At 47.2% G+C, this 26,181-nt stretch overlaps 1 protein-coding gene, 1 long non-coding RNA gene and 1 other non-coding gene across 3 annotated transcripts; 2 read left to right on the top strand and 1 right to left on the bottom strand.

The window, feature by feature from the left end:
* The first annotated feature begins 81 nt into the window (after positions 1 to 81).
* On the top strand, positions 82 to 333 carry LOC147869209 (uncharacterized). Its single transcript, XR_015530484.1, has 2 exons — positions 82 to 148; positions 192 to 333. It is a non-coding gene; the product is annotated as an uncharacterized LOC147869209 (long non-coding RNA).
* On the bottom strand, positions 282 to 1,532 carry LOC147869208 (uncharacterized). Its single transcript, XM_087327351.1, has 3 exons — positions 1,342 to 1,532; positions 934 to 1,042; positions 282 to 808 (listed from the first exon to the last, which is right to left on the bottom strand). Exons 1-3 carry the CDS (start codon positions 1,509 to 1,511, stop codon positions 794 to 796), a joined length of 294 nt encoding a protein of 97 aa, XP_087183477.1. The 5' UTR covers positions 1,512 to 1,532; the 3' UTR covers positions 282 to 793.
* A 114-nt stretch (positions 1,533 to 1,646) lies between these two features.
* On the top strand, positions 1,647 to 1,718 carry TRNAT-UGU (transfer RNA threonine (anticodon UGU)). The gene has a single exon. It is a non-coding gene; the product is annotated as a tRNA-Thr (tRNA).
* The last annotated feature ends 24,463 nt before the right edge of the window (positions 1,719 to 26,181 follow it).

The following is a 26,181-nucleotide window of genomic DNA, read 5'->3' as shown; positions in this document are numbered from 1 at the left end:
CAATGATTGATGCTAACAATATCCCAACAACAACAACATCACCACTACAGAATGGCGAGTTGGTCAAACCACATGTAAATAATATTGATTCCATGGAATGCAAGACAGGAAAATGTCTGGATGCTCGGACCAGAAAATACTTAAAAGAGTTCATTATCCACGAAGTGAATTGGCCAATTATGGAGTGTAAGAAAGAAAACAACCTAGTAGCTCTTGTGTGAAGCCCTGAAGCTGCTTATATACATGTTGATGATGCAATGCGGATGCTGATAACATGACCATTGATTAGAAAATGGCCCCAGCCATAAATTCATAAATATTCAATTTGAGGCTGTATGAGTGAAAACAACCCAGAAACTTGAACCCGAAAGATTCCTGCGCCTGATGATTTACATATGGTGGCAATGCTATGCCATTAATGTTCATAACATGAGCATGAATGGTGATTTGCTAAGACATGCATAGTATATACATTGAATGATTTGACGGAATGTAAGAGAGAAAACAGGCAAATAAATCCTCAGGCCAAAGGATCCAAGTTAACAATGCCCATATATAAGTGATAATGATGATGCCGATTTCAATAATGATGAATTTCAATGCTGACCATGATGCTGAGGGGCGTATAGTGCGAGGAAGAAAACAGGCTAGACCCAAAAAGCATTCCTCAAGCAGAAATTTTTGAAGTCAACCATGCCAATATACAAGTGAGGATGATGGTGCCAATGTTGATAATGGTGACGATGATGTCGAGGTAGCCAAGCAAGGAAGCAAAGGTGTTGATGTGTCCTTTTTAACCCACTTGCCACTTTTTAACGAAGCAAAAAGAACCAAAAAAGCATAATAGTCAGACAAAATTCTGGGATAAAGTTCTGTAGGAAGCAAAAGGAAACGCAAAAACAGCAAGGGAATTCGGAGACCATTTTTGTTTACCTTGAGAGCAGGTTCGCCTGTTCTGGATGAAGATGAGGGCTTGGCTGCGGCTGCAGCAGCGGCGGCTTTCGCTGCCCGGCCCACTGCGCTTTTCTCAAATTTCTGAGCTCTGGAACACATTTAGATAGAGAGCACGGCTTACGGTTTACAGCGATTGTTCAAAGAAAACAATTACATACTGCTGCATGAATTGTTTATCCTAATTTGTGCGAGAGAAAGCGAAAGAGGAAAACCAAAACAAATATATATATATATATTATTATATATATATAAAGAGAGAGAGAGAGAGAGAGAGAACCCTAGATAAAGAAGATGATGATTATGAATAAGGGCCTGTACAAAGAAAGAAAATAAAACAGAAAATTTGAATCGATATGAGTAGTAATAGTAGATCTGAGAGATTCGTACCTTTCTTCTGCTGCGAGAGCCGCCATAGCTCTGGCTTCTTGGTCTTTCGCCCTCCTCTCCTCTGACCTTCCTCTGCCATTCGAAACAGCGGAAGAGGGGGGAGGAGGAGGAGGATTAGAAGAAGGAGAAGAGGAGGAGGAGGGATGAGGTCCGCAGCACGCATTACCCATCCCCCCGATCAGAAACACAGAAACTGACACAGAGAGAGAGAGAGAGAGAGAGCATATCAAGAGAGAGACATTTTATTGCTAGAGAGAGAGGCAAACAAGGATATTATTAATAAAATTGAACTCTCTTTTTCGTAAGCCTCTATAGCTCAGTGGTAGAGCGTCAGTCTTGTAAACTGAAGGTCTTGAGTTCGATCCTCAGTGGGGGCATTATTCACATTCAATTGCTATAACAAGGTTTGCTTCCTTGTTAACTTTTATACAGGTTGGGTTCCAACCCTAAAGTGTCGTCCCTTTCACCTTACAATCCAATCCCATTTGACCATTCTTACCTAATAAACGGTAGTTCCCCACAATTCATTTGGCCAAGTTACATACAAATTTACAATTTAGCTAAAGGCCAACATTTCCGAAAATACTAAGCCTTATAAGGTTTAGGAGAGTAGCAAACATCATAGTTCTTTCCCTTAACAATGTTGTTCCATCGAATTCTTGTATAGTATCATCACAATTTTGAAGGCGTAGAAAGTCTAGGACAATTCACATTTCAAAGGGGAGGATGGTCATTAATGTTGAAGTAAAGGAGTTTAAGGGTGTTGAGCAGACAAGCTCAACCGGATCCGGATCGGCTGAATAAGCTAGGGCCGGATCGGTATCCGAAATGGAGAACCGGATCGGTTTCTGGAACCAAGAGCCGGATCGGATTGTAACCAGTAGGCTGTTAGAGGTCTATGATCGTAGCCTAGTACGTAGGCATATTTCTAGGAGTCAATGTTAGTCACTCGTATGAGCATTGAAGTACATGTCAGTATTTCTGTTAGTCCTTTTAAGGACTTGTATAAAAGTGTTCACTGAGCACATTGTATGTATAGAGGGTTATTATTTTGAATTGAGGCTATGCTATTCAACTCTCTCTATCTCTCTTGTGTATTCTTTGTTCTGAAGCTTCCATTATACCTATGCTTACTCTTTGTTACTATCTGGTGAAGCTGGTTCCGTCTATAAACTTCCACATGCTACTCTTTTCATGGTATCAGAACGCAAGGGTTGAGAACCTCTGTTGCCGACAATTTCTTGAAACGGACAAACCCTAATCACCGGTAAAGAACAGAAGAGAGAAGAAAGATATGGACAGAAACATGGTGAGCTCACTTCCTACAGAAAAGCTTGACCGGAGCAAGTATGCGTCGTGGTCGTATAAAATGCACCACTACTTGTTGGGGCACGGATACTGGAGCTACATGGAAGGAGCAAATGTAGCAGTGCCGGATTCAACACACAAGGACTTCCCAACATGGGAGCAAGGAGCGAGCAGAGTGCCATATTACCTCGCGTCTTGTGTGCACGACCATATGCTCGTCTACATCAGAGATGCAAAGTCACCGAAAGAGGCTTGGGAAAAGCTTCAGAAGATTTTCGCCACAAGTGCCACGGCTCAGAAGTTGCTGCTTCGGCAAGAGCTGAACAGTAGATGACAACAGGACATGTTGGTCACCAACTACACCACCAAGATCAAGGAGAACTGTGACACACTCGGGTCCATCAACATGAAGGTGGATGAAGATGAGATGGGTAAGATCTACCTCGGTGGTCTAGCACACCGATATGGGTCAATCCGGACGGCAATTTGCACCCGGGAGAAGCCACCGCCTTTCTTCGACTTGCAATCGATGCTCGTGGTCGAAGAAAACCACGCGAGTGGGTTGAGGACCACTTAATTAGACAACCGGATGTTGTACACGGAGGCGGATAGGCCCTGTGGGCATGGATGACGAGGTGGGCCAACACACAAAAGTAGCGGCCGGCAAGAGCCGAATCGGAGGCAAATAGATAGTACCGACAACAGTTCCATACCGTCCACAAACAAGGGGAGTCAAAGCGGCGTCGGAAACCGACAATCGAAATCTGATACAAAATGTTGGTATGGTGGCAAGAAAGGCCACTGGGAAAGCGAGTGTTGGAAGAAGAGCACCGATCCAGACAAATCCAGATCCGACAAGACCGGACAAGGGAGCCGACAAAGCTTGCACTACGTCGAAGGATCAGAAGGATCCGGAACCGGTAAGACCGGAAAAGGGCCAACCTTCATGATGAAGCACAAGGCAAACTCAATGAAGAAGACCTCTACCGGATCGGAGGAAGTGTGGTGCATTGACTCCGGAGCATCTGACCACACGACGAGCCACGAAGAGTGGTTCTCATATCTGGAAAGCCGGAGCAACTGGGAGTTGTCAAAACCAGATCAGGGACAAGGTGTCAGCACATGAATTGTATCTCGGGAAGAAGCCGAATTTAAGACACCTCAAGGTATTCGGTGGCATTGCCTATGTGCATGTACCGGATGAGAAGTAGAGAAACCTAGACCCGAAGTCGGAGAAGTGCATCCTTTGTTGGGATTACGGTCCCTCCGGATGGGATGGTCGGATGTCCGGGAATCGGGAATGAAGACCCCGGCTACGGAGCCGGATGATGAAGACCCCGGCTACGGAGCCAGATGACGAATGTACCCGGAGAGAGATCCGGATGCGGGGACATATTTGTGAATATGTTTGCCAAGGGCCCTTGAGGCTATAATTGTAAATAGCCCGAAAGTCATATGTGTATAAATATGACTTAGGGCAAACAGTTTTAATGTTGTTGCTCATTTTTCTGTGTATTGCCACTCTTATGTGTGCAAGAGAGTGAAGAGAGCAGCCGAGAGAGAGAGAGAGAGAGAGAGAGAGAGAGAGAGAGAGAGAGACGAAGAGGTCGTTGCCTCTGTGTATTACCGCCGCCTGTGGCGAAGACAGTGAGCTCAAGGTTGTTGCCTTGTAGCTTCACCATTGTACATCTCTGATTATAGTGATAGTTGGAGTTTGAGGACTCCCGTGGTTTTTCCCATTTAGGGTTTTCCACGTAAAACATCCTGTGCACTCTTCTCTCTATTGTCTTCGTGCATTTTGTATTTCCTGTTTTCTGTGAGTTGATCCTATTCCTCGATTGTGGCCGAGCACTGTGTTCAACATCCTTGTCGGCTACTCACATGAGCAAAAGGGTTATAAGTGCTATAACCCCCAAACAAAACAAGTCCGAGTGAGTCGCGATGTCGAATTTGACGAGTCAGCATCATGGTACTCTCTACCCGCTCCGATGTCCGACTCCAACTCGATTATGGAGGATGAGGGCATTGAACTCGAATCGATATGGGGAGAAGATGAAGAATGATTCAATACTCTGGACGGGAGTCCGATCTCATTCAAGCTAAGTGGGCTGAATGAACGACTGAGTTGGAATGACCAGTCAGATGAAGAGCCGGCGAGTAGTGGAGACTCAACCGTAGAGAGAAAGGGAAGAAGAAGATGCCAAGAATACAACACCGACAGGGAAGAGTTGGATCGGAGGGAATCCGACTCCGGACAAAATGAAGATGGACCTTCGGAGATGAAGTTCAAGTTAGCCAAGAGGGCCTTGAAATCGGCTACCAAGAAGTTATGCCGATCGACCCGCTAGAAGAACCCTATCAAACGGTATGGGTATAATGAGTACATGGCGCATCACTATGTCACAGACACACCAACCGCGTACTACGACAGAGCATGAATGACGAGGCTATGCCCGATATGGTTACGAACGTGGAATTAAACATGATGAGGCTAGAAACTCGAGAAGTTTGGAGCGACGAGATGAGGAACTTAAGATGCTAGAATTAATACAAGAGCATAAAGACAGAGATGTAGAGCAAGGTTAGAAGATGGGGCTAAACAAGAATACTAGATTGATGTGTCAATGACTGGCATTGAATCCCTTGAAAGGGACCACAGAGGTTACAAGTATTTATACTGTGAGTCGAAGTACATGCATTAGAATATTCTGGAGAAATATTATGGAACCCTCTAGAACCTTCTAGTTCTAGAACGGTCTAAAAATGCCTAGAACTTGAAATAGATAATCTACTAATAATCTATTGAGAACATGACATTATTGTAAAGAATTGATGGTGATCTTTGTGCAACAGAATAGATTTGTGTGTTATGTGTGTGTGTGTGAGAAAAATAGAGGAGAGAAGAGAACACAAGATAGATAAGCAAGAGAAATAAAATACTCAAGAAGAAGGTGTATATTTCACAAGTAGAATAAAGATACAAAACTGTAGCATTACAAGGAGTCACCACCGACTTAGTATGAAGTATGAGGAGGGTGCTTTATATAGAGTCACGCTCTCTCTTCATTAACATACAACAACCAATCTCTCTCTTGGGGAATGTGAAGACTCATAGTCATGGGGAATATGGAACTCATTAGTTATGTGTCATAGAATATGATTCTATGACACATAGTTTAATGTGTAGAGAGTGGTATGACTCTTGACCTTTGAGTGCACATAGATTCTCAAAGGTGTGTTCACACGTTGCACTATGTTGAGCTTGATTCTTAACACGCCCCCTCAAGCTCAACTCGGGTCGATTCCTTTTGATTGATGTTCGCTTCGGCTGGTATCCGGTTTGGAAGATCTTCGGTGTCCACTTCGGCTCGTACCCGATTCAGACAATATCTGGTTCTCGCTTGTACTCCCCCTCAAGCTTGGCAAGTCAGGGATCGTCAATCCGAGGTCTGACATGAATTGCCAAAGCTTGTCAGCCCCTAAGGCTTTGGTGAAGATATCAGCCGTCTGAAGATTCGTGTTGATGTGTTGAAGGTCGACATCTCCGGCCTGTACACGGTCTCGAATGAAGTGATAGTGCACTTCGATATGCTTTGTGCGTGCGTAGAACACCGGGTTCCAAGCCAAATATATACTACTCATGTTGTCGCAGTAAATGGGAGTTGGATCCTTGATGGGAACACCCAGATCCTTCAAAATCCTCTTGAGCCATACGGCTTGACATGCAGCTACTGCATCGCTCCTGTATTCGTCCTCCGTACTCGAAAGTGTGACAATAGGCTGCTTCTTACTACTCCAAGATATTGCTCTGCTACCGAGCGAGAAAACAAATCCGAAGGTCGATTGTCGATCGACTTTGTAGCCTGCCTAGTCCGCGTCTGTGTATCCTTTGAGTCTTATTGGTGTGGCCGATGCGTAGAGAACGCCGTAATCCATTGTGCCGCTCACGTATCGTAATACTTGCTTAGCGCAATCAAAATGGATATCTCGCGGAGTTTGCATGAATTCGCTAAGGAGTCCGACTGGATAGCTAAGGTCAGGTCGAGTGATCGTGAGATAGATGAGGCTCCCGATCAGTTGACGATATTGGGTCAGCTCACACTCTTTTGTGCCAGAGTCAGCATCCAATTTAAGGTTTCGATCGAGAGGGGTTGCCACAGATTTACACTGAGTCATCCTAAACTTGTATAACAAGTTGAGGATGTAGTGTTGTTGGGAGATCATAATGGCGGCCGGAGTCCGAATTACCTCGATGCCTAGGAAGCAATGAAGCTCCTTCATGTCCGTCATCTCGAATTTGTTGGAGAGGAGGGACTTCACCTTGTTGATGTCGACTAAATGATCACCTCCAATAACCAGATCATCCACGTAGAGGATGATGACAATTAGGCTTCTAGAGTCATGTCGTACGTAGAGGGAGTTGTCGGATTTCAACATTTGAAATCCGATTTGATGAAGATATTGTGTAATCTTCGAAAGCCAAGCACACGGTGCTTGCTTGAGGCCGTAGAGTGGCTTCTTGAGTCGGCACACGGCTTTCGGATGAATGCGTGATTCAAAGTCGGGAGGTTGTACCATGTACACCTCCTCTTTTAATTCGCCTTGGAGGAAAGTGTTCTTGACGTCCATTTGGTGGAGGTGCCACCCTTTCGCCGTAGCGAGTGCAATTACGGTTTGCACTGTCGTCATCTTTGCCACGGGGGCAAATGTCCCTTCATATTCGACTGCATGCTTCTGAGCATATCCTTTTGCTAAAAGTCGAGCTTTGTAACGGTTTACGGAGCTGTCGGCATTATACTTCACCTTGTAGATCCATCTACAGCCAATTGCCTTCTTATGTGGTGAGTGGTGAACGAGATCCCATGTCTCGTCCTTGGAGAGTGCTTGCATCTCCTCATTCATCGCTTCAACCCATCTGGGGTCCGTCGTGGCTTCGGAAAACGTTTCCGGCTCCCATACTGTCGCTACCTTCATCATAAAGGCATAATGGTACACCATATAATCATTATAGCCGAATCGGCTTATGGGGTTCTTTTCACGGGTGGATCGGCGGAGCTTCTCGTTTGCGGATACTATGGCTTTCTCCGCTCCATTTGTCCGGATCTCAAGGCCTTCAGACTCACTATCGAGGGAGTGAGTCGATTCGTTGCCGTCGAAGTAATCGTCTTCATACTCCGGCATTTTCGCCTTGCCTTTGTCCAGCTTTGAACTCGGCCGAGATGTGCTTTGATCGCTGAGAGGCTCTTGTGGTCCACTAAGCCTTGTCGTAATCGGCCTTTCTTCGAACATGTATGTAAGGCGATCTTCATCTTCTATCTCTTGTTCGGCGGACTCCGGGTCGAGCGGACTTGGAGTCGAAGTTGTCTCTAGTGCGTACCAAGATCCAGACTTGTCGAAAATGACGTCTCGACTTACTCGAGATTTTCGAGTTGAGGGGTTATAGCACTTGTACCCCTTTTCCTCCAGTGAGTATCCTATGAGGATACATTTCTCCGACTTTGGGTTGAGCTTTTGTCGCTTTTCGTGGGGGATGTGCACATACACAATGGGGTTGAATATCCGAACATGTGATAGATCTGGCTTCTTTCCGAAAAACTTCTTGTGCGGCGTGAGTTCATGCACGCCGGATGTCGTACACCGATTCATGAGACAGATGGTCGTGTTAACTACTTCCGCCCAATACGATTTCGGCATGTGCTTTTCGTTAAGTATAGCCCATGCCACTTCGAGGATGTGCCGATTCTTGTGTTTGGCCACTCCGTTCTATTGTGGCGTATATCGACATGAAAATTCTCGTCGACTCCCTTCTTTTCGAAGATACGTCGTAAACTCATCCGGGAAATATTCTTTGCCTCCATCCGATCGAAGGCACCGTACGTGTCGATTCATAGCTTTTTCGACTCCACTCTTGAATATTTGGAAGTGTCCGAACACTTCGCTCTTTTGCCGCGTCGGGTAGATCCAAGTGTGCCTAGAGAAGTCGTCAATAAAGGTCACGTAGTATCGGCATCCGCTGAATGTTGCCGTTTGAGCCGGTCCCCATACATCGGAATGAATTACGTCGAGTACGCCTTTGCTTACATTCCTCTCCTTCGGAAATGGATGCTGATGTTGCTTGCTAAATTGGCAAGCCGCACATACGCCTTTAATCTCTCTCTCTTTCAAGGTCGGGTGTCTGATGACGACTCCTTTCAATTGCTCGCCTTGAGCTTTTGAAGTTTGATATGGCTAATCTGCTTGTGCCGTAACTCTATGGCGGACTCGGCTTTTGTGCCTTTTGCGAACATGGCCGATTTCATCTCATGTGAGTCGAGAATGAACATTCGGCCCTCTCTTTGTCCCGCGCGCGATGAGTCGGCCCTCTTTTTCGATGAAGCAACCATCTTGATTAAATCGTACTTGCATTCTGTTGAGCGGCAAGCTCAATTGGAGCCGGATCGGCTGAATAAGCCTGAGCTGGTGAGCACTCGATGAGCAAAAGAGCCGGTGAGTTGGGGAGCCGGTTAGCCGGATCCATCAGTAACCGGAAGCCTAGTAGCAACTAGACTACTAGGGAGTTAATACTCTCGTGGTTAGTGTAAGACGCTCGAGTGAGCATTGAAGTACACCGTACTTCTGTCAGTCCGTATGGACTTGTATAAAAGTGTTCGTTGAACACATACTATGTACAGAGTGTTGATATAATTTTGAATGTGATTCTGTTAGGAAACAGCTCCCTCCGGATGGGAAGTGAGAAGAACAATACTGATGAGCAAACTCGGCCGAGGCCAAAACCGGATGTGGAGTACCCAGTTACGGAAGACCCGGTGAGAACCGGATGAAGAGTACCCGGCTACGGAAGACCCGGTGAGAACCGGATGAGGAGTACCCAGCTACGGAAGACCCAATGAGAACCAGATGAAGAGTACCCAGCTACGGAAGACCCGATGAGAACCGGATGACGAGTGCCTGGCAAGATCCGGATGATGCAGGCCCGGTGAGGAGTGCTCACCGGATGAAGGGACATATTCGTAAATATGTCTTCTGAGAGTCCATTGGGGCTATATTTGTAAATAGCCGAAAATTCATATTAGTATAAATATGACTTAGGGCAAACTTATTGATATAGTTGTTGTCATTCTTGTTGGTGCAAGACTTGAGTGCGCATAACAGTGTATAGAGAGAGAGAGAGAGAGAGAGAGGAAGAGGTCGCTACCTCTGTTGTAACTACCGCCTGTGGCGAAGATCGTGAGCACGAGGTCGTTGCCTCCGTGAGCTCACTGTTGTAATCATTGTGATATAGTGATAGTTTGGAGTCTGTGGACTCCCATGGTTTTTCCCTCTTAGGGTTTTCCACGTTAAACATCCTATGTACTCTTCTCTCCTTTTGTGTCGTGTTTTTCATTATCCGTTTTTTGTGTTCGATTTGAGACTCGGTTGTGGCTGAGTGTTGTGGAAGGGAGCGTGCATTCATGTCAGATTCTTGTTCTGCTCTCTCTGTCTCTCCCGCGTACTGTTAAGCTCTCCATTAAACTGTTCTCAGTTTTATGTTTTCTATTGCTTCCGCATGCTATTTGTTTTTACATGGTATCAGAGCGCGAGGGTTGAGAACCTCTGCAGCCAACATTCACTTTCGCAAGAAGAAAACCTAACCTTTGCAAAAAAAAAAAAACAATGGATAGAGGAATGGCTATAGCTCGCTTCCGGTGGAGAAGCTCAATAGATCTAACTACGCATCTTGGTCATACAAGGTGCACCAGTACCTGCTTGGGCATGGTTACTGGAGCTATGTCGACGGAGCTAACGTCATAGCACCTGATGCGGCACACAAGGACTTCCCGGTGTGGGAACAATCGACAAGCAAAGTGATGTACTGCTTTGCGTCCAGTGTCGGAGACCAGCTGCTGAGCCACGTCCGAGATGCCAAGACGCACGCCGAAAGAGGCTTGGGGAAACCTGAAGAAGGTGTTCGCCGCAAGCACTACAGCCCGAAATCTGCAAGTTTGACAGGAGTTGAGCAATGTTCGATAGAAGGACATGTCGGTGGCTGATTACATGGCCCGAATCAAAGAGATCTGTGACTCGCTTGCCTCTATCAATGTCACGGTAGAGGAAGACGAGATGGTACAGGTCTATCTTGGGGGCCTGGCGTCTAAGTTCTGAGCTTTCCGGACAGCTATATGTACGAGGGAGAATACGCCGTCATTTTTCGACTTACAGTCGATGCTCCTTGTAGAGGAGAACCACGCCGGTGCGTCAACAAGTGCACCCACTGACAACCGGATGCTGTACACGGAGGTGGATCGGCCTTGTGGGCGTGGTGGACGAGGTGGGTTGGTACGCAATGGAGGTGGCCGGCAAGGGCAAGACCGATGGCACAAAGACCGTGCCGACAATAGTTCCGGGACTTCCACAAGCAGGGGGAGTCAAGGTGGAGCTGGAGGCTGGCAAGACAAATCCGCCACGGAATGCTGGTACTATGGCAAAAAGGGCCACAGAGAAAGCAAGTGCTGGAAGAAGCACGCTGACTCGGACAGATCTGGATCCGACAAAACCTGTCGGGAGAACCGGCAAAGCTCGCACTACGCACAAGGATCGAAAGGATCCGGAACCAGGAAGACCGGTAAGGGGCCAGCCTTGGTGATGAAACACGAGGCTAACTCGATGAAGAAGACCACTTCCAAATCAGAGGAAGTGTGGTACGTTGATTCCGGTGCGTCAAATCACATGAAGAACCACAAAGAGTGGTTCTCCTTCTTGGAGAAACCGGAACAACCGGGAGTTGCCGAAACCGGAGACGACACTCCTCACCCAATTGTGCATGTCGGAGAAGTTCCCCTGAGCCACGTCGAACAGAGGGGGAAGCTGATGAACATATTACACGTTCTGACTATCACGAAGAACTTGGTGTCGGTCGGACATATCGTCGACCAAGGAATGCAGGTGCGGTTTACGCACCTCGGGTGCTTCATTGAGGAGGGCCAAATTATCACACAAGGGCATAGAGATGGGAGGATGTTCATCCTCGACACCAATGACGTCGGCACCGCCTTGTTCACCAAAGGACAGAAGGTCGAATCGGACATCGACCTGTGGCACAAGCGGATCGGCCACGTCAATTACCGAAGGCTTCAAGACCTGCAGACGAAACAAGTTGTTTTCGGTTTGTCGAAGTTTAGTGGTCGGAAGGCCCAAGTATGTGAAGCCTGCCAACTTAGGAAGCAACACTGGCTTCCATTCCTCGCCGAACAAAACCGTAGCCATAACAAGCTCGACCTTATTCATTCGGATGTATGGGGACCGACACAAAACGTGAGTCTTGGCGGGAGTCGATACTTCGTCTCCTTCATCGACAACTATAGCCGACACACATGGATCTACCTCATTGAGTGGAAGAGCGAAGTGTTCGACTGTTTCCGGAACTTCTAGAGCATGGTGGAGCGGGAATCTGAGAGGAAGATCAAGTGCCTACGGTCAGATGGCGGAAAAGAATATTTTTCCGGCCAATTCAACAGTTATTTGCAGCAAACAAGAATTCAGAGAGAGTTCAACTACAGATACACACCGGAGCAAAACGGTGTGGCCGAAAGGAAGAACCGGTCGCTTGTCGACGCGGCAAGGGCAATGCTGGAAGAGAAGAGCATGCCCCATTTCTACTGGGCGGAGGCGGTCCGGACGACCGTCTACATCCAAAACCGGATCGGTGACAAGGTGTCCGCGCATGAGCTGTATTTCGGGCGCAAGCCGAATTTGAGACACCTTCGGATTTTTGGCAGCATAGCATATGTGCATGTGCCGGATGAGAAGCGGAGGAAGCTGGATGCAAAATCGGAGAAGTGCATCCTCGTCGGCTACTCACATGAGCAAAAGGGGTATAAGTGTTATAACCCCCGGACGAAGCAGGTCCGAGTTAGTCGTGATGTTGAGTTTGATGAGACGGCATCATGGTATGCCTTACCAGCTCCGACTTCTGACCCCGACCCGATACCGGAGGATGAGGCTAGTGAGCCTGAACCGGTCCAGATAGAAGATGATGAATCCGGGACTCAAGAAGAGAGTCCAGAATCGTTTCAGTTGAGTGGGCCGAATGAGAGACTGGGTCAATCCGACCAGTCAGATGAGGAACCAACGAGTAATGAAGACTCTGCCGTGCTCTCCCCGTGCTCTCCCCGCGCAAAGAGAAGGGGAAGAAGAAGATGTCGGATTATGAAACCGGTAATGATGCGTCGGATCAAAGCGGATCCGACTTCGGAAAGGAAAATGACGGTTCTTCGGCACCGAAGACTGAACCGGCCAAGAAGGGCCTCAAACCGGGTAACGGTGGGTTACGCCGGTCAACCCGCCAGAAGGAACCTGTTAAGCGGTACGGGTACAATGAGTACATGGTGCATCACTATGCGTACATGACCAAGGTGGTGGAAGTGCGTGCGCCGGAGAGCTACGCAGAAGCAGCAAAGGACGCAAATTGGCGTGCCGCTATGGAAGAAGAGATGCGGGCACTTGATGCCAACGATACATGGGACCTGGTTGACCCTCCCCATCACAGTAAACCGATCGGATGCAAGTGGGTGTACAAGGTAAAGTACAACACCAACGGTTTAGTTAACTGGTACAAGGCCCGATTAGTGGCGAAGGGATACACACAGACCCACAGAATCGACTATGACGAGACCTTCGCTCCAACAGCAAAGATGACGACGGTTCGTGTGGTGCTGGCGGTTGCTGCGGCAATGGGGTGGCATCTTCACCAGATGGATGTGAAGAATGCATTTCTTCAAGGAGATCTTGAAGAAGAGATCTTTATGATACAACCCCCCGGTTTCTAGACGGAGATGAACAAGTCGGTGGTATGCCGGTTGAAGAAGTCACTTTATGGCCTGAAGCAAGCTCCCCGAGCTTGGAATGCGAAGATCACGCACCGGTTGCGTAAGATGGGGTTTGCGGCCTCCAAGTCTGACTCTTCGTTGTTCATCTGGCAAGGTCCGGACGATCTGGTTTGCATCTTGTTGTATGTTGATGATCTGGTCATCACCGGACCTGGACTCAATGAAATCAGCCGAGTCAAGTCCCAGTTGTCGGATGCATTTGAGATGAAGGACCTGGGGGACCTTCATTATTTTCTTGGGATCGAGGTGATCCGAACCCTCGACGGCATATTGCTCTCACAGAGGCACTATGTGTTGAATATGCTATACAAGTTCGACATGACAGAATGCCGACCTGTCTCTACACCCTTGGACCGGAACCAGAAGCTATCCCAACTCCGGACCGGCCTGTGATTAGAAACGGTTCCGACAAATTGTCGGAAGCCTTATATATTTGAGCATCACCCGACCCGACATAAGCTATCCGGTCGGTGTGATTAGCCAATTCGTGTAGAAGCTGACCGTAGAGCATCTTCAGTGCGCGGACCGAATACTGCGGTATGTGGGCGGCATGAAGGATTGGGGACTGTTATACCGGCGAGGTATAACCGAAGAGCTGGTCGGTTACATAGATGCCGACTGGGCCGACGATGCATCAGATCGACGATCAACCTACGGTTATATGTTTTCCCTAGGTAGCGCGGTTGTTGCGTGGAGCAGCAAAAAGCAGCCAATAGTTGCTCTGTCGAGCACTGAGGCTGAGTATCAGGGCGCTACCATTGCCACCTATGAAGCCATTTGGCTTCGGCGTCTGTTGCAAGACCTATGGATTGAGGTACCGACCCCGATTCTAATCTACTGCAACAACATAAGCAGCATGCAGCTTGCCAAGAACCCCGTATTCCATGCTCGCACAAAGCGCATAGAAGTGCACTATCACTTCGTGCGTGAGCGTGTCCGGAGCGGTGAGGTCAAACTTCGGTATGTTCACACAGATCGGCAAGTTGCCGACATCTTCACCAAACCACTCGGATCGAACAAGTTGCAGCACTTCTCCGAAATGCTTGGTGTTCAGCATCTTGACGTGCCACACTTGAGGGGGAGAATGGGCAAAAATACCAGAATGGGCAAAGGCAAAGAGACTGCCGAATGCGCTGGTGAGGGAAGAACCGATAAAGGGAGAGACAAGAAGAAGAAAGGAGCCGAGTCGACAAAGGAAGTCGACACATCCGAACCAGTCGGAACAAGCGGTAGAGTCAAGAAGGACAGAGCCAACCGAAGGAAGAAGGCCAAGACCCAGACATGGTCCAATGTGGTGAAGGGCCTCGAATCGGAAGACGAATCGGGAGCGACCGATTTGGACAAGAGCTGGAACGAATTGGAGACAGTCGATTTGGTTCAACAGACGGATTCGGAAGGACCGAATCAATTCAAGGCCAAGAGGACGAGAAGGTAGCGAAAGTCAACCCCGTCACGAAGGAATCGGCAAACCGGCACGCGCCGAAGTCACAGCAATGAGGGAGTTGAATTGGGCCTGTTGAGTAGACAAGTCGACCGAGGAGGTCGAGGTGCGCAGAACAAGAGGGGTCGCGGCAAACAGAACCGGACCGGACGAGGAGCGCGAGCAAGGCGGAGTGACGCCAGAAGGAGCCGGGCAGAAGGACTGATTGCCACAAACGTTGACACTACGACCGGACCTCAAGTTGAGCTTGAGGGGGAGTGTTGAGCGGCAAGCTCAATTGGAGCCGGATCGGCTGAATAAGCCTGAGCTAGTGAGCGAGACGGATCGGTGAACCGGTGAGCACCCGGTGAACAAAAGAGTCGGTGAGCTGGGGAGCCGGTTAGCCGGATCCATCAGTAATCGGAAGCCTAGTAGCAGCTAGACTACTAGGGAGTTAATACTCTCGTGGTTAGTGTAAGACGCTCGAGTGAGCATTGAAGTACACCGTACTTCTGTCAGTCCGTATGGACTTGTATAAAAGTGTTCGCTGAACACATACTATGTACAAAGTGTTGATATAATTTTGAATAGTGATTCTTGTTCTGCTCTCACTGTCTCTCCCGTGTACTATTAAGCTCTCCATTAAACATGTTCTCTGTTTTTTGTTTTCTATTGCTTCCGCACGCTATTTGTTTTTACACATCCCTTGCTCAACAATTTGGATGACGGAGACCAAATTCTTCGTAATGGTTGGTACATGCAAGACATTTTTTATAAAATTTTGGTTACCTTCTTTTTTGAACGGAACATTGCAAATGTGCCGAATCGGGTGCGTAGTGTCGTCTCCAGTTTCAACATAGCCAAGTCGGTCCGGTTCTCGAAGTTCTCGGAACCATTCTTGATGCGACGTCATATGGTTCGAGGCACCAGAATTGACGAACCATACATCTTCCGGACCGGAGGTACTAGTTGAAGTACAAGCCGACATAGAATTTGCTCTATGTCTCATCACGAACATTCCGCCATGATCGTCATAGTTGGAGTTGGTGGCGTATTTGGTGAGTTGTCAGCTAGTGGAAGCCGACTCACGCATCTTCTTTCAGCACTCTTCTTCGCAATGGCCGATTTTTCCACAATATCCACATTCGACCGAGTTTTGTCGACTCGGGCAGGAATGGAAGCTCCCCCTTCTTCCGAAGGTTCCTCGATGGCTTCCAACTTGATGCCGAAATTGCGAGTTGTTTTCGTAAGTTGGGCCTCCTCCGCCTCATCCTTGGCCGAATTAGCCTCTTCTTGCATGACCGCGTCCTCTTCCTCCGTTAGAATGCGTGTAGAGCATGTGGCCTTCCGAGGCGTTGCTCCTTGTTCGAATATGATTTTCTTCGACCAACAACATGGATTGAAGATCGAAGGAGGGCGTATTCTCTCGTGCTAGTATGACGATCCACATCGCGCCGAACTGTGGTGCAAGGCCGCCGAGGCATATTTGCACCATTTCGTCATCCTCCACATTGACGCTTATCGAGCCGAGTGTATCACAAAGCTCCTGGATCTTCAAGGTGTAACTTGTGATGGACATATCCCATTGTTGGATGTTGTTCAACTCTTGGTGGAGTTGTGTCAGGAATAATACTAAAACAGAGAGAGAATTAGTACTAGAGAAGGGAAGTACTATTAGTACTAAGAGGACGGGACTGCGTAAGACTCCCGAGAGAGAGGAAAGAGAAGAGGAGAGAGACAAAGAGATAGCAAGGATGAGAGAGAGAGAGAGATGATGATAACAGATGATATATTATATGAAGAGTAAGTACAAGATGGCTATGAGGCTTAAGACTGGTGTTGAACCAATTTGGTTCAACATAATGCCTTGTGCCTCCTTTTATAGTTTTTTTAGGAGGAGTCCTGAAGCTTCTAGAATGTTCATGGAATAAAACTTCCTATAATAAAACTTAACTGAAAATAATATCCTATAATAAAACTTAAATGAAAATAATATCCTACGTATTACAATAGATGGTCATGGGTCAAGAGCTCGACCCATATAACATAAGGTCATGGGTTCGAGTCTTGCCATATCATGACACTATCCCCCCGTTAAGATGATGAGTGTAACGAGTCGGCGCTGATTGAGGACTGGACATGCTCGACGGGTTCCCAAGTACATTTGCTCGGATTATAGCGAAGCCAATCGACCAAATAATAAAGTTTGTTGTGAACAAATTTGGAGTCGAGGACGACAACAACTTCATACTCTGGGCCGACGTCTAACTCAAGTGGGGGCGGCAGTGGTGTAACACGATCGGGAATAGTGTTTGCTTTATAAGGTTCAAGAAGAGAACTATGGAAGACCAAATGTATTTGAAGACACGGAGAAAGATCAAGGCGGAATGTGACATAATTAACCTTACCGGTAATACGGAAAGGACCGCGTCGTCGATAATCCAACTTGTCACACGGTCTAGTAGTCTTGATGTGATGACGTAAGAGCCATACTCGATCTCCGATGACAAAAGAGGAGGGAAGCCGATGACGATCCGCATAAATCTTCTATGTGTGTTGAGCATGAAGAAGATGAGTAGAGAGATCCATTTGGATCTTGCGTAGCCTCTCCAAATGATCCCTGACATGAGGATTGGTAGGTAGCTCTTGTTGAGAAATCGTTGTGGAATATAAATCACAATGAACAGACAATGCTGAAATACGTGATTACAGAAATGCCAGAAAAAAAACAAGACACACAACAATGCACAGAGATTTACGTGGAAACCCTAAAACAGGGAAAGAAAACCACGGGTGAACAAATCCTTCACTATAGTATAGTGGATATACAATACAGAAATGATTATAACACTCTGTCGAGTGTATCAGCCACACAGGGCTCTTCGCGTCTGCTATTACACACACAACTATGGCGCGGCTCTCCCTTCTCTCTCTCTCTCTCTCTCTCTCTCTCTCTCTCTCTCTTTGTTTCTGCTGTTCTAACTCTGTTCATAATCATAAAGTTTGCCCTAGTTGCATATATACTTACACAACTTTCCGTCTATTTACATGCCTAGCCCTCATGGAGCGCACATTTAGACTATTTACAATTTTAGTCTCCCGAGTTGGCTATATACACGTTTTTGGTTTCGGCCTCGACGAGTCACTCATCAACTCGGCTCCTCTCTCTTTCCCATCTGGAGGGACTTGTTTCCACACATCATCATCATTATTATTACTATAATAATAATAGTCGAATCTTCAAATAGTCTACTCATTGTTTTCGACTCTTCGACTGTCGGCTTTCCGAATAGTCGGATCTTCCCTGTCATCGACTATCGGCTTTCCGATCAGTCGGTTCTTCCTCCCACTGGAGGGACATATTCCCAATAGCTCCGGGGTGTCAATCACAGACCAACGAGGATGAGAACCAATATAAGCGTAAAATGGGGAGACCCGAGTTGAGGAGTGAATAAAATTATTATAAGCAAACTCCGCAAAGTGGAGAATATCAACCCAATTGTCCTGCTGATAACTCAGAAAACACCGGAGGTATTGTTCTAACGTTTGATTTGTTCGTTCTCTCTTGCCCATCAGTTTGGGGATGGTAGCCAGAGGAGAGGTTACAAGAGACCTTGAGCATCTTGAAGAGATGCTTCCAAAATTTGGAGATGAATTGAGGTCCTTGGTCACTGATGATACTGTTTGGGAGGCCATGGTGCCGAAATACCTCACGCATGACAAGGGCGACGGTTTCCTCACTAGTGATGGCCTTAGTACATGACACAAAATGTGCCATCTTAGCATATCGATCAATGACGATTAAGATAGCATCGAAACCCTTTGAGACCGGCAGATCTATGATAAAATCAAGACAAATAGAATACCATGGCTTACTTGGAATCGGTAAGGGTTCCAACAAGCCATATGGATGATGTCGTGGCATCTTTGCTCGGCAGCAAGCATCATAGGTCCGAATGTAGTTGTCAACAAAATGTCGCATATGGGGCCAGCAAAAGGATCGTTGAATGCAATCCAACGTCTTCGTACTATCGAAATGTCCCGCTGTATGGGTGTTGTGACAATTTTGGACGATTTGAAGGCGACAGGAGCAATCAGGAACATAGACGAGCTTTCTAAAGAACAATAAACCATCATGATATTTGAATTGTCGGTAGTCCATACCTGGTTGTTGAGACTGGGAACAGGATGCCCGAGAGGTATCAATGTGCGCTAGAATGGCTTGAGCAAAATTGTCTGTCTTCAGGTTAGCACCTATGGCATCGATAATCCGGGAATCTAGTGGAGTGTGAAAAATCCGCGTTGTGTGCAAACGTGTTGGTCCCAAGATTACCTGCTTTTGATTATCAAACGCTGGATCACCAAGATGAGGTGCAAGATAGGAACGCTGCGATAGTGCATCTGCTTTTCCTTGTTGCTTCACCGGTCGATATGTGATTTTGAAGTCAAAACACGTGATGAATTGGGCCCACCGAGCTTGCCGTCGATTTAGTACACGAGCGTTCTGGAAATAAGCAAGGTTTTTATGATCACCGAAGATGATGACCTGATGTGGAGAGCCCTCTAAGAAGTGCCGCCATTGCGCAAATGAAGCCATGATGGCAAATAACTCCTTGTCATGTATCTCGTAGTTCATTTCCGCGGCATCAAATTTGCGCGAATGGAAAGCCACAAGATCTCCTTGTTGAGAAAGGATGCTACCGAGGGCGAAATCCGATGTGTTAGCCTCCATGATGAATGGTTTGTTTGTATCCACATGAGCTAGAATAGGAGCTGATGTAAAGGCTTTCTTAAGATGCCTAAAAGCCATGTCTGCTTCATTGGACCAAAGAAATGTTTGTCCTTTCTTCGTAAGCTGTGTGAGAGGTAAAATTGCGGTAGAAGTTAGCAAAACCTAGGAAACATTGTACATCTTGTAACGAACGTGGAGTTTGCCACTCTAGCACAATTTTGACTTTAGCTGGATCCATGGAGATGCCCTTTGAGGAGATGACGTAGCCTAGAAATTCCACTTGCTTGCAATCAAAGCTACATTTTTCTAGTTTGGCATAAAGACAATTCTCTCGGAGTTGTTTTAGTACTAATAGTACATGAGAATCATGCTCTTCCTGGGTCTTCAAAGAAATCAATAGATCATCCAGATAGATGATCAAACAGATATCCAAGAGGTCTCTGAATATATCATTTTCCATGTGCTGGAAGACTGCGGGCGCATTGGTTAGACCGAACGGCATAACGGTATTTACTCGAAATGCCCATATCGCGTGCGAAAGGCGGTCTTCCATCCGTCTCCTGGTTGGATTCGCACGAGGTTTACGCTCCTCGTAGATCGATTTTTGTGAAAAACTTGGCACCATTTACTCGCTCTAAAAGACTTGATATAAGAGGAAGTGCATACCTATTCCTGATGGTGACCTTATTCATGCCGCGATAATCAATGACGAGACGAAGTGATCCATCTTTCTTCTTGACAAAGAAGATGGGTGCACCAGCCGGAGATTTCGAATGACGAATAAACCCGCTTGCCAAGTTCTCCTCTATGTAGGCTCGAAGGACTTCTAACTTGGTTGGTGACAAGTTGTAAATTGGTCCCCATGGTGGCTCTATTCCTGGTTGTAAATCGATGGGACAATCATGGGGACAATGATGAGGAAGAGTACCGGCTTTTACCTTGTCAAATACATTGGCATAATGATGAAATGGTCGAAACTCCTTGTGTCCTTCTTCGCGTAGTTGATGGAGTGAAATGGTCGAAACTCGATGAGTAGATTCTTAGGGTTGTCGATACTAGACTTCTCTTGTTCTCCAATCTATGTCTGGATTATGTAATTCAACCCAAGACAATGGTATGCTCTGGACTACTTATTATATTAAATGATACCACACACACAAAACTACCTAGGACAACCTGAATGGGTTCTGACTCTTCTACAATATTCCCGGAAGCAATGGGACGACCATCAATGACTACTACAGATGCGGGGCAAGGAAGTTTTCTTAAGGATATTTGAGAAGCTTGGGCAAAATTTCGATCCATGAAACTGGAATTGGCGTCGGAATCTAAAAGTGCTAGGACGTGTACTGGAGGAGTACTTTTAGTACTAACCATGACTTGGGCTAAGAACACATTGCTAACTTGCTTTGAGGGAATGGAACCACTAATGGGTTGTACAGATCTAGGGTTGTCCAACCAAACGGCTCCTATTTTGGCTGGACTCAGTCGTTTAACTCTTCTTCTAATTGACTAAGGATTTCAAATTTGTTTGAGATACTTGGGCTATTAGTACCATTAATACTATCAGACACTCCTAAGGGAAAAATTGATTCGGGTTTAGCACAGGCTACGATTTGATTTACTTGTCTTCTTGGCCTATGGGGACAATTGATTGTGATATGCCTTGGTCCACCACAATAAAGACATAATCAATTTGCACGTCGACGTTGCTTTTCTTCTTCTGATAACGGGCCACATCGACGCATGGTGTCGATCTCCATCAGTGTCAGAGTATTTGCTTGAGATATGTCTCGTGCAAACGGTTTAGCTGTGACTGAGGCATATGTGGGCTCCGGCCTAGGGCATGGTATTTCTAATTGACGTTCAGAACTCCGTTCGAAAAGGCAGTTGTTGCATCGGACCGTTCGACAGATTGCCTCTGTAAGAGACTTTGGTTCTTCGGGGAAGGTTAGGAGTAAATCTTTGACATTGTTTCGCAGATCGTAGCGAAATTGCTCCATTAGTGCTTGATCGTCCCAGGGGATATCTGAGGCAAGTAGACGGAAATCCACTGCGTAGGCAGAGGCTGGACGATCACCTTGACGCAATCGTCAGATTTTGTTGATCTCTATCTTGATGCTGTCTGTATCTCCAAAGCATGCTTTAAACTCGCTAATAAAGTCTTCAAAGTTATTAAGCAAGGGCGATTGTTTTTCTAGCAGTGGAGCGAACCATGCCAAGACTGAGCCGCTAAGCAATGCGCCTATTAGGACGATTCGGGATGCATCAGTGGGGTATCGGGAAGGATGCATTTGAATGACTAAGCATTCCTGATTAAGAAATCCTCTGAATTGCGATCACATTCCATCAAATTTCACAGGAAGTCCAATCTTGGGCTCTTTATGAAATCCTTGGGGACTTGATCCTTGTTGTTGCAACGCTACGATGGTTGCTTCGAGTTGTTGTACACATAACACTAACTCCCCATGTTGCTGTTGCAACTCCCCATGTTGTTGCTGCGTTTGTTGTTTTTCTTGAGAGATTTGTTGAAGATCCCCTAACAATCGTTGGTTTTCTTGTTCCAAGGCAACAAAATTTTCTTTTAGACCCTATAGCTTGGAGAAAATAGATTGATATTCTTGGGCGCTAACAATAGCCATAGTATTGGAAAAAAGGGGTAGGAGGATGTGGGAAACCAAAAAGAAGACTAGAGAAAAATTGGTTCAAACTGTTAGGAATAGTACTAAAACAGAGAGAGAATTAGTACTGGAGAAGGGAAGTACTATTAGTACTAAGAGGATGGGACTGCGTAAGACTCCCGAGAGAGAGGAAAGAGAAAAGGAGAGAGAGAGAGAGATAATGAGGACGAGAGAGAGAGAGAGATGATGATAACAGATGATATATTCTATGAAGAGTAATTACAAGATGGCTATGAGGCTTAAGACTGGCGTTGAACCAATTTGGTTCAACATAATGCCTTGTGCCTCCTTTTATAGTTTTTTTAGGAGGAGTCCTGAAACTTCTAGAATGTTCTAGAGAAATCTGGAATATACATTAACTTCCTATAATAAATTAAATGAAAATAATATTCTACATATTACAATAGATGGTATAATGGTCAAGAGCTCGACCCATATAACATAAGGTCATGGGTTCGGGTCTTGCCATATCATGACAAGTTGAAGCTTTCTCGTAGTTGTGTTGGCAGCGAAAATCTTTCGTAGATTCTCCAACGCTTCCTTTCGCATTTTAGCTTCTCGAATGTAGTCGAGCATGTGGTCGTGAACACATGTCGCCAAGCAATACATCACTCGGCTTGCCGCTTGCTCCCAAGTTGCATAGTCGGTGTCTTTCAGGTCGGGTCGGTTTTGTTGGGAGACAGGTCCCTCCGGATGGGAAGGGAGAAGAACAGTGCCGATGAACAAACTCGGCCGAGGCCGAAACCGGATGAGGAGTACCCGGCTACGGAGAGACGGATGGTGCAGACCCGGTGAGAACCGGATGAGGAGTACCCGGCTATGGAGAGCCGGATGATACACACCCGGTGAGATCCAGATGAGGAGTACCCGGCTACGGAGAGCTGGATGACACAGACCCGGTGAAGACCGGATGAGGAGTACTCGGCTACGGAGAATCGGATGGTACAGACTGGTGAGGACCGGATGAAGAGACATATTCGTAAATATGTTTCTGAGAGTCCATCGAGGCTATATTTGTAAATAGCCGAAAAGTCATATTAGTATAAATATGACTTAGGGCAACTTTTTTATAATGACTGTTGTTATTATTTCTTGTCTGCATGAGATAAGAGCACGTAACAGTGTACAGAGAGAGAGAGAGAAAGAGGTCGCTGCCTCTGTTGTAACCATCGCCTGTGGCGAAGATCGTGAGCACGAGGTCGTTGCCTCCGTGAACTCACTGCTGTACATACTAACCTAGTGATAGTTTGCAGCCTGTGGGTTGCCGTGGTTTTTCCCTAGTTTGGGGTTTTCCACGTTAAACATCCTGTGTACTCTTCTCTCCTTTGTGTCGCGTGTTTTCCGTTTCCTGTTTTCTGTGTATGATTCTAAGCTCGGTTGTGGCCGAGCGTTGCGCATAAGGAGCGTTGAGTTCCCGACAAGTGGTATCAGAGCGAAACGACACAGAAAATGGACGAATCGTTTGGCGGCATGTTCAAGCTCACCGGCTCCAACTATTTAGTGTGGAAGTCGAAGATGAGGGACATGCTCGTGGTTAAAGACCTCTGGCTGCTGGTTCAGTTCGGGGACAAGAGACCAGACAAAATTGACGCCGCGATATGGGAGGTGATGCACATGAAGACAATGGCGTACATACGGTGCTTCATCGACATGAGCCTGTACAACAACTTCAATGAAGAGAGCAAGGCTCATGAGCTCTGGGAGAAGATCGGCATAATGTTTCAAAACAAAAATGTTGTTAATCAGGTTTCGGTATTCCGGAAGCTAGTAAGACTCCGGTACCAAGATGGCTCCAACATGGCGGAGCACATGAATGCCTTCCAAGGGCTGATACACTAGGCAACTTCATTGGAAGTACCTCTCGCCGATGAGGTACTAGCGCTACTCCTGCTCGGTTCCCTCCCAGATAGCTGGGAGACGCTGGTTGTCACTTTGGGCAACGCCAGGCCGGAAGGAAAGTGGTTATCCCTAGCAAGAGTGAAGTCGAGCTTGCTGGATGAGGAGGCGCGTCGGAAAGATAAGGATACGAGCTCCGACTCCAAAGCGCTCCTTACCGAATCGGAACGCGAAAGACATAGAAACCGTAGTCCCCAGAACCGAGAGAAGTCGGGGACATGGTCAAAGTCAAGGGGGAGGCCTACTTGCTTCTATTGCGGCAAGCCGGGACACTTCCAGAAGAACTGTCGGCACTTCCGTAAAGACAAGGAAACCGATGGCACCGATTCGAAGCGGACGCCGGACCAGAACGGTAAAGACCGTAGGGGGCTGGACTGGAAGGGAACGACGGCAATCGCAGCAAGTGAAGAAGAGTTGATGCTCATCACCGAGGAGAGTGAGATAAACCTTGCCGGTGACGAGACGACCTGGGTGGTAGACTCCGGAGCGTCGTTCCACCTTACCCCGGACCGAAAATGCTTCTCATCCTACTCAACCGGTGATCACGGCTGTGTCCGGATAGGGATGAAGGTACATGCCGAATTGTCGGCATAGGAGACGTGTGGCTGTCAACACCAACCGGATGCAAGTTGTTGTTGAAGGATGTTCGACACATTCCGGAGGTTCGTCTGAACCTGATATCAGCCGATCGGCTAGATGATGAAGGCTACACTGGTAGCATCCGGAACGGTGTCATGAAGTTCAGCAAAGGGAGCCTGATTGTGGCTCGGGCCCGGAAGGTCAACACACTGTACCTGATGAATGCCCGGTTATGTCCGGAAGAAGTGAACGTGGCATCCGACACTGCCGGTGAGCTGTGGCACAAGAGGCTGTGTCATATGAGCGAGAAGGGGATGAAGAGGCTTGCAGACGACAACCTCATTCCAGTGAAAAACGTGCACTTGGAGAAGTGCACTGATTGTCTGGCCGGTAATCAAAACCGGACCTCCTTTCGACCAAGGCCACCGATGAGACGTAATGCACCACTGGAGTTGGTGCATACGGATATGTGTTAGGTAGACACGAAGTCACATGCCGGAGCGCAGTACTTCGTGACGTTCATAGATGACCACAACCGGAAGCTGTGGGCCACACCGTTGAAGACGAAGGATCAGGTGCTATCCATCTTCAAAGAGCTCCACGCGAGAGTGGAAAGAGAAACCGGCCGGAAGCTGAAGGCGGTTTGAGCAGATAACGGAGGAGAATACCGAGGGCAGTTCGAGGAGTACTGCCGCTCGAAGGGAATCCGGCTCGAATTTACCATGCCGAAGACGCCGGAACTAAACGGGCTGGCCGAGAGGATGAACCGGACCATAATGGAGAGGGTCCGGAGTATGCTAGCGCATGCAAAACTACCCAAGAAGTTTTGGGCTGAGGCATTGTCGACGTCGACATACGTGATAAACAGATCACCCTCAGTACCCTTGGACGGAGACACGCCACAGAGAGTTTGGACCGGTAAGGAAGTGTCCTACCAGCATCTGAAGGTGTTCGGGTGTCTCGCGTACGTGCATGTAGCTAAGGACCGGAGAGGAAAGTTAGATCCAAAGACCCGGCCATGCATATTCCTTGGTTACGGCGACGATGAGTTCGGCTACCGAGTGTGGGACCCAGTCGACAAGAAGGTATTCCGGAGTCGAGATATTATCTTCATGGAGGACAAGACGCTCGCCGACTGGGAGTCGGGGAAGAAGATAATGAACTACGAGTTGACCGGTAAGGATCGACTCTACGATGAGGAGACCCAACCGGCAAGAGACCGGTTAGCACTCGAGGGACCAGCCGGTTACGGTGAGGATACCGAACGGGCTGAAGAAGAAGTAGAGGAAGCTGAAACCGGAACCGGCCAAGACCCCGAATCGGATTCGGATGAAGAGCAGATGGATGAGCCGGTCACCG

This window comes from Azolla caroliniana, unplaced genomic scaffold (genome assembly GCF_043228905.1).
Source record: "Azolla caroliniana isolate FFs.n. ecotype wild unplaced genomic scaffold, voAzoCaro1.0.p SCAF_1, whole genome shotgun sequence".
NCBI lineage: Eukaryota > Viridiplantae > Streptophyta > Polypodiopsida > Salviniales > Salviniaceae > Azolla > Azolla caroliniana.
This window is presented reverse-complemented; position numbering and strand designations above follow the sequence as displayed.